Source organism: Alnus glutinosa, chromosome 6 (assembly GCF_958979055.1).
Source record: "Alnus glutinosa chromosome 6, dhAlnGlut1.1, whole genome shotgun sequence".
NCBI lineage: Eukaryota > Viridiplantae > Streptophyta > Magnoliopsida > Fagales > Betulaceae > Alnus > Alnus glutinosa.
In genome coordinates, this window is record NC_084891.1 from 755,011 (window position 1) to 763,490 (window position 8,480).

Consider the following 8,480-nt stretch of genomic DNA (forward strand, 5'->3'; position numbering starts at 1 on the left):
AAACATAAACAGATCGAGTTTTAATTATTAAGTAGAATATAAAATTACAATGTGCTAAAAAATTCCAGTATACAAGAAGTCTGAGACTCTGTTCATCATTTAAAATATATAATTACAAAGTTTATGACTTTGAGCACTATTATCTCTCTCCTCTTTGCTCTGGTGTCAGCCCACCCTTCCCACAGCTGGGGCAACTCTTTAGCCCAAATCCTTGGCAATCAAAACATCTAAAAGCAAAGACCATTAAAATTTACAGATGACATGCATATTCTTCAAATTCATAGATATATATAAACCAAGGAATTTCTTCAAAAATATAAATGAACTTACTTCCACCGCTCAAAAATATTTCCATTCTTTTTATTTCTTCCTGTGCCCTATATATATATATATATATATATATATATATCATGAGAAATTAAATGATTAAAATACTTTATTTATTCTTTTAGAAATAATTATATATAGAGTATAAATTGCTTTATAAATGAATTATATACCTTGCATCCTGGACATTCTATAGCACCTTTTCCTCTACATTTTTGACAACTTTCCAAAATCTGCATATATACCGTTCGAAAAACAAATGAATGTAAATATATATACAGCATCTAAGTTCAAATAAATATGCATTATATATATCTATATATATATAAAGAACTAGCAATTGAGAAAGGCTTGAAGATTCTGTTGCTTAGCGGGTCCTACTCCTTTTTGTTCACACAAATTTTATACTCCAGTCAATCAAGCTTCCTAACGCGCGTTGTTTTAAATTAATCTTTCTCATTAAAGAGTTGTTAGAGAGATTGATACATTGAGGAGCCTAACTAAGGTATATTAATCAACTCACGCTTGTGAGATATTTTCAATGTAGAACTCATTTTTTTCTATGTTCTTTTCTTTTTTTTCTTTTTTTCTTTTTTTTTTCTTTTTTTTTTTTTTTTTTTTTTTTTTTTTTTATGAATCAAATCCATTAAAAGCAAGAACACAACATAACAACCCTCTAGTAAAAACTGGAACTAGTCCAAGAAACAGGGACACCGTTTCTGCAACAACTAAGCATAACAAACACCAAACAGAGTAGCAACTCTCAGCTATAAACACAAACTAAAAACTGCAGCAAACAAAGAAGTAGCTGCTACTCAGCAACTGCGACAACGAAGCTACAAAAGAACCCCCATCCACCAAACACAACAAACACTACAACAACTGCAACAAGCAGAAATTACAACTAGGGATGCAAATTTCATCTATACACAAGACTTAAGTCTTTGGACAAATTCTTAAACCGTCCCTTAGCCAGCACTCATGAGTGAGTTCATCACTACATTGCTACACTGCACTTCAAATATAAGCTTTTTATCAATCTTATAAGCTCTTCTTCTGTAAATCACCATTTGTCCCAAAATGTTAAGCTAATAGAAAAAGATGAATTTAATCATTTATATTCTAAGTCCCCCTCATATGTTGACTCAAACTCTCCCTTAATAGGTGAGGCCAAACACATGAGATATTTTAATTGAAATGAGAGGTGAATAGCAGAGACAGGATTCGAACTTAGAACATCTACTCTGCTCTGATACCATGTCAAATAAAAAAATAAAAAATAAAAAAGTCTAACGTGTAGATGTAGGTCATAGGCCGAACCACTTAAAATCTATGTTTCCTCTCATTCATTTATTTCTCTTTAAATTATTATGTGTTCTTACATGGTACGAGAACTTTGTGTTCTTATATCTTCATAATCACTTGTGGACTATATGAGTTTGCCTGTACCACTCACCTTTGTCCCTATTCCAAGGATCCTTGTTTGTGCCTGTGCGACTCCACTATTGCACAGAATTATCGGCTCTGATACAACTTGTTAGGAAGATTGATACATTAGAGAGTACTCTTTTAATGAGCACATATATAATTTATTAAGACACCAATTAATTTAAAAGCTTTAGCCTATGGGTTTGAGCTCAGCCATACTATATTAATCACTCACACTGATAATATTTTTCTAATATAAGATTCAAACTTTTCTACATTCACGTACACATGTATATTCAACAACATGAATATATAATATGATCTTCGATGTTCTGCTCTCCCTCTCCCTCTCATCTGCAAACAAATGATATTGCCCTCTCTTCACACACACTGACACACAACTTACACAAGCAATTAATATTGACACTACCACATATATACCAGTCAACACATTCCATTAACCATGCTGAGAATTAGAGCAAGCTAGGATACAACTAAGCCTTAAAAAAGAAAAAAAATTACGCATCTTAATTGTTAAATCACTAATTATATATCTTAAACTGTCAATTTTGTATTGAGTTCATATCGAATTTGCGAGAGGTGTCAAAATCTGTCAGAACATGCATACTTTTGCTGATCATATATATACAGTTGGGTCATCATTAATTAAAACTACGTAATTCAGAGATTATGACAGTAAATAAGAGTGAAGCTATTATTACAGTACATAATTCACCAATTATATAGAAAGATATTACCGAACCAAGCGAAAATCCTCCAGATTTTGCAGCACAAGCTGTTGTTGTTCTCCGTGTTTGCTCCATGCCACCTATCGGTATTCTTGGACTGAACTGAGGATGCAGAAGTGGTGGTGGCAGTGCTGGAGGAGTCAAGTTATTGCACAACAAAGAGAGCTCAGCCATTTGTCCTGATTAAAACACAATTTATGGTAATCTTTTCACTTAATTAGCTTGAACAATTATTATGGTGAGTGGGTTCGATCTTTTCCTTAGAAGTTTGAAGGTTTTTTTTTTTGTTTGGATGAATGAGAAGTTAGAAGTTAGAAGTTGGCATGAGTGGATAACGGTAAGCTCGTGACATCCACAAATGCTCCAAGCGGAGCCACTAGTACTCTCTCTTTCACTGATTAACACGTGTACGTACCCAAGTGGATAGGGACACAATTCTGGTTAGCCTGGAAAAATTGAATGGATTTCAGCCTGAGTACGTGATTGAGATCACATGCAATATTTAGGGTAGGTTTGATATAAGAAATGACAATTAATCTCTTAAATGGAAAATTAATAGTTAACACCCAAAAAAAAATTAATGAAATGGAATAATTATGACTATTTATAATGCTCAATTTGTTTCGGCGTAAAATGATCTCTGGAAAATGATTTCGGCATTTTCCGGTGTTTGGTAGGGGCGAAAATAATAGTCAACCTGGAAATGATTTCTGTTTGACCAAAAATGCTTAGTAAATTTCGAAAAATGATTTACAAGCGTAAATCGTTTTTCGAAGACGCCAGACGCGATCAATTTATTTTAAACGACACAATCGACCTTCACGTTCAAGCAGCCGACCACCATCGAAATATTGCCGGTATCGGAATCCGACAACATCCGAGTAATGTTGCCGAAATCTGGCGACGGAATCCGGCCACCTTCGCCGGAATCCGGTCAGCCTAGATTCCGGCGACCAATCTGGCCGGAATCTGGCCAAACCGGGCGGATTCCGGCCATCTGATCGGATCTGGCCAGAAAGGCCGGATTCCGGCCATCTGGCCGGATCTGGCCAGAGAGCCGGATTCTGGCTGGCTGGCCGGATCTGGCCAGAGAAGCCGGATCCCGGCAGGCCTTGGCCAAAGAGGCCGGATCCCGGCCGTTTTCGCCGGAATCCTGATATCCTAGATTCCGACGAAACTGTCCGGATTCCGGCCTTTATCTCGAATTCTGGCTATATTAGCCGGAATCAGGTAAAAATGGTCAGAATCTTGTCGGTCAGTACCGAATCTCGTTATCAATGATTTTTATATTATTTTATATTAATATTTATATGTTTTGAATAAAAATTAATTTTTATAGGTTAATATGATTGAATGAAAATATGAAAAATATTTGTGATTTTCTGTACGCGCCAAACACCGAAAAATGTTTTCGACGAAAAATATTTTCCAGAAAAACGACTTCCCTGAAACCATTTTACGACAGAAACCATTTTACGTCGAAACAAACGAAGCATAAGTTTGGTTATAGCACTGGATTGAGATCACAAGCAATATTTAGGTTACATTTGATATAGGAAATGACCAATTGCTCTGCCGCCACCTACGTCCCAGATCCGCCTTCCTCGCTAGCAGTATGTGGAGGAGACAAGAGCGTAAACTCCCCACTCGGCCAAACAACCATCTCGATTCGGCTACCATATCCATCAAAAAAAAATCAACACCAATCAGTATCAATAAGTACCAACAGCACCAATCAAAACCAAAATCTCAAGAAATACTCAACCAGTATCCCCACTTGAGCTTGGAAGTCGCCGATGCTGGTGTTTCACGGTCACCCACGCAGGGGCGAAACTAGAATATTAGGAAAGGGGGACAAAACTATGGAAGTAAAAAATAATTTTGTAGAGTCCATTTCATAAAAATACATAAAATTTAGAATAAACTTTCAATTTTTTTTGTGACATTTCTAAAATTTTATGGGCCGGCCTGTGATCCCCCAAGGCAAGGTGGTTCTAGCCCTGCACCCACAGGTCACCTAGCCCACCAAACGCCGATGATGGTCACAAACTGCCCCTCTCTCTCTCTCTCTCTCTCTCTCTCTCTCTCTCTCTCTCTCTCTCTCTCTCTCTCTCTCTCTCTCTCTCTCTCTCTCTCTTATGGTTTCACTCTCTCCTATCTCCCGATTAATTAGTTGAAGAACTCAGGGAAAAGGATGGGTTTCTCGCATGATACAGGAGAGGGGGAACTGTATTTATGCATATCTCTCTCTCGATCTCGAACTATTTTTTTTTCTCTTAGACTCACTCATTCTCTCTCAATCCTCTCTCTTTGTTTTCTCTCTCATTGATGTGCTAAAAGGAGGGGGAGGGGTGTGGAAGAAGAGAAATGATACACATATTTTTTACACATTTCCATATAACTAAGTTTCAAATTCATCATTGAATTTGTGATCCTATAAATCTATTGGTGAATTTGAAAATGAGATAGGTAGGAGATGTATTTATATAAGGTTAAATATAATTTAGTCCCATCAACTAACAACCATTTTTATAAAGCATTATGAACTAACAAGTGTCATGTTTTGGCTCTTTAAACTGCTAATTTATTGCAATTTAGCCTTATCGTCAGTTTTGACCGTTATGTTTGATGGAAAATCAAATTTGATCAAAATGTTTCGAAAATACCCTTATTTTGACCATTGAAAAATCAAAATTACCATTTGTCTTTTTCTACTTACTAATAAATAAAAAAAAATTAAAAAAAAAAAAAAGTAATTTTGGTTTTTCAATGGTCAAAATAAGGATATTTTCAGAATATTTTGGTCAAAAAATTGATTTTTCATCCAACATAACGGTCAAGACTGATAGATGGGGCTAAATAATAACAGATTAAGAGTTTGAATGGCCAAATCATAATACTTGTCAATTTGTGATGCTTTATAAAAAAATGATTGTTAGTTTAAGGGGCTAAATAATTTCTCATGAAATAAACAAGAAAATGGGGGAAGAGAATGAGGGGTGTGTGAAGTGAAGTGCATCTCGAAAGAAAATAATAATAATAATAATATTTAACTAGATTAGATATTGGAATAGATAATTGTTAGCATTGAAAAGTTAATAGCTAAAATAGAAAAACATATATTTTGAGTAGCTAAAATAGCAATTCTTGCTGAGTTGCTCTAATAAATAACCCAACCAAATTGTATGGGCTTTTTTATTATTATTTATTATTTTATTTTTTTTAATAAATAACATGTGTTATTATATATTTCTGAAAAAAGCTCCAGGGCAAGGACCAATACAAACAAACGAGGTACAAAACTCCTACACCCTAAGCCAGAAAATCTAACTTGAACAGCAACCTAAACATTACAATGACAACAATTTGCCACTCTTCACATTTCAACATAGACAACAAATAATAGATGGTAGATCTAGCACCTAAGCCAACAAATAGTTCAAAAACATTTAAGCATCACACAGGTTGACTGTGTAAAGAACAGGAAAAAAAACAAAACATCCTAAACAGAAAACCAAAACGGAATCGGAGCCGGGAAGCGCCACCACCGTACCGTTGGTGACTCGTGTAGGCCACGTGCCGTAGCCGGGGACCTCCCCTGCAGCAGAAATCCACCGAAAGAAGCCAGTGATCCCTATGGAGAGGCGCGTGCCTTGAGAAAACCCGACGGAGAGAGCAGATTTGACTCAAAAGAAATAAACCATAACAAATAAAACCAGGTAAGAAGAAAAAAAAAAAAAAAAAATCTCCGCTAGAGGCACCAGAAAAGACACTCCCCAACCCCAAATCTTGAAGTCTTCGATCAAGGAATAACAACCACCATCGGATCTAACCCGGAGAACAAAAGTCCACAGTCCTAATGGCTGGAAGAATCATAAACTCCACTAGATCTAACCAAGGAGGAACAAAAAACCTCCCCTTAGAAGGGTAAGGAGGACATCACCACCGGGGGAGGGAGGCGAAGAACCTCCCCCCCGGAGCACACCAAATCTTAGGCTCTCTCTCTCTCTCTAGAAGCTCTTGGGACCTTCATTATTATTTATTTTAAATGAACGCCAAGGCGGGGGAAAAAATGCTATTGAAATGATTTCAAGTGGTCGTTTGGCAATCGGACGATCCAAACCCATAAGTTGACAAGAGGAAGATGTAAAATGTAAACAAGGATAAATGATTCGACAATAAATGACTCGAGAGGTTAAGACATATGCAATACGTTGGGCACCCTAAAACCCTCAATCTCGACTAAGCATCTAACAATTGAAACTTCGCCCTCAATATTGAAGGCTAGAGGCAACCTTGATTGAGAGTAAAGACATGATTTCCAACGCCTAACCTACTAGACAAGTTAGAGCATTTCTAACAATTATTTTTATTTTAGCTATTCAAAATACAACTTTTTATATTTTAGCTACTAACTTTTCACTAAAAGTTCCAGCAGTTCACTCTCTACTTTTTTTTTAAAAAATATTATTTTTATTCATTTTTTTTTTTTTCATTTCTCTCTCACTCTCCGGTCTCCCCCGACCCCCAACCCCAACCCGTCTCCCCAACCCCAACCCGTCTCATTTCTTTGAGTATTCGGACCTAGCAAAATGGAAGGGAATCCCAACAGAGCCAAAGCTGAGCGATTACTGGGAATCGTCTTGAGCATTTGAGTTGAGACGATTTGCGATGAGGAACCGAAACTTGGATGAGTAGAGGATCTGGTAGGCCTCGATGGTGACGGCGTAGTCGACAAAGGTGTGGATGTTGGTACGGGAGAGGAAGGCAGCAGCGTACTGGAGGTCGAGCATCTCACTGCGAAGCTTGTCAGGCTTGGCGTTGACAAGGATGAGCTCTTCAGCGAGGTCTTAGGTGAGATCGATGACGTTGCCAGCCCCAATGACGGAGATCTTGGTGTGGCGCTTGGTCGGGGGCGGAGGGGCGGCGTGCTAGAGTGATAGAGAGGGAGAGGGAGAGAAATTATTTGTTTAATTATTTTATTCAGTAACGGATGAATTGTGAATAGACAACGTTGCCTATTTACTGTTCATGTGTTAAGAAAAATGGCTAAATTGGCTATTTTGCTGGAAAAGAAAAAAATGATAATAAGAGTTAAATTTAACTATTTTGAAGGGTTTAGCACGTCTGATGATGCTTTTAGACATGAGAATGAGGAGTAATTGGTGTGAATAATGATTGTTGTACACCAAGTGTACAACAATCATACAACACCCCTTCACAAGGGGTGGGTCCCACACACTATGGGACCCACCCCTTGTGAAGGGGTGTTGTATGATTGTTGTACACTTGGTGTACAACAATCACTCCCCAATTGGTGTAGGTATAAATCACCATGGGCCCCACTCAAGCAACCCACTACTTGGAGAATAATCAGGCAGCTACAAGCTTGCTACACATATAATCAGGCACTCCACTAAGGACCACCTCCAGATAGCCTCAAATTAAAAGCATCACATATCCCCAAAATTAGGTATGGCTCTATTTTGTAAAAAAAAAGAAATTAATTCCATTTGATCTCATACAACTTTACTAACTTAAATATGACAATTTTTCGATGACTTTCTTCTTGTGTTTGCGAGAGCCCTATTATTCAGTCTAATCGTACTAAAAATCCTTCAACACTAGCATTGTCATATCCTTATATATTAAAGTATAGATTTTAAAGTATTAATTGAATAAGGGTCCGTTTGGGTTTACGATTTTAAAAAGTACGATTTAAAAATAACAATTTAAAAATGCACGATTTGAAAAAGTAATTTTTAAAAACGTAGTTAAGCGTCTGGTAAAATTACAGTTTGACATTTAAAATCATGGGTTAGCCTTTAAAATTTTACGTTTTCAAAAAAGCACCCCCTTATCTGTGATTTGAAAAAGCAGTTTTCTGCGTTTTCAAATTGCAATTTTTTAAAAACACAATTTCCACACGATTCAGTTTCAACGATTTAGTTTAAAATTATACTTTTTGTCTATGAA

At 36.7% G+C, this 8,480-nt stretch overlaps 1 protein-coding gene across 2 annotated transcripts; it reads right to left on the reverse strand.

Annotated features, from left to right (window-relative positions):
* Window positions 1-2,827, reverse strand: LOC133871747 (uncharacterized). 2 transcript variants are annotated; one of them, XM_062309160.1, is made up of 4 exons: window positions 2,514-2,822; window positions 501-560; window positions 331-377; window positions 1-227 (listed from the first exon to the last, which is right to left on the reverse strand). In XM_062309160.1, the coding sequence occupies exons 1-4, from the start codon at window positions 2,676-2,678 to the stop codon at window positions 140-142; spliced, it is 360 nt and encodes a 119-aa protein (XP_062165144.1). In that variant the 5' UTR covers window positions 2,679-2,822; the 3' UTR covers window positions 1-139. The 2 variants fall into 2 exon arrangements, with proteins under 2 accessions (XP_062165144.1, XP_062165145.1); XM_062309161.1 differs by lacking the exon at window positions 331-377 and having other exon boundaries at window positions 2,514-2,827.
* Between the last annotated feature and the right edge of the window lie 5,653 nt (window positions 2,828-8,480).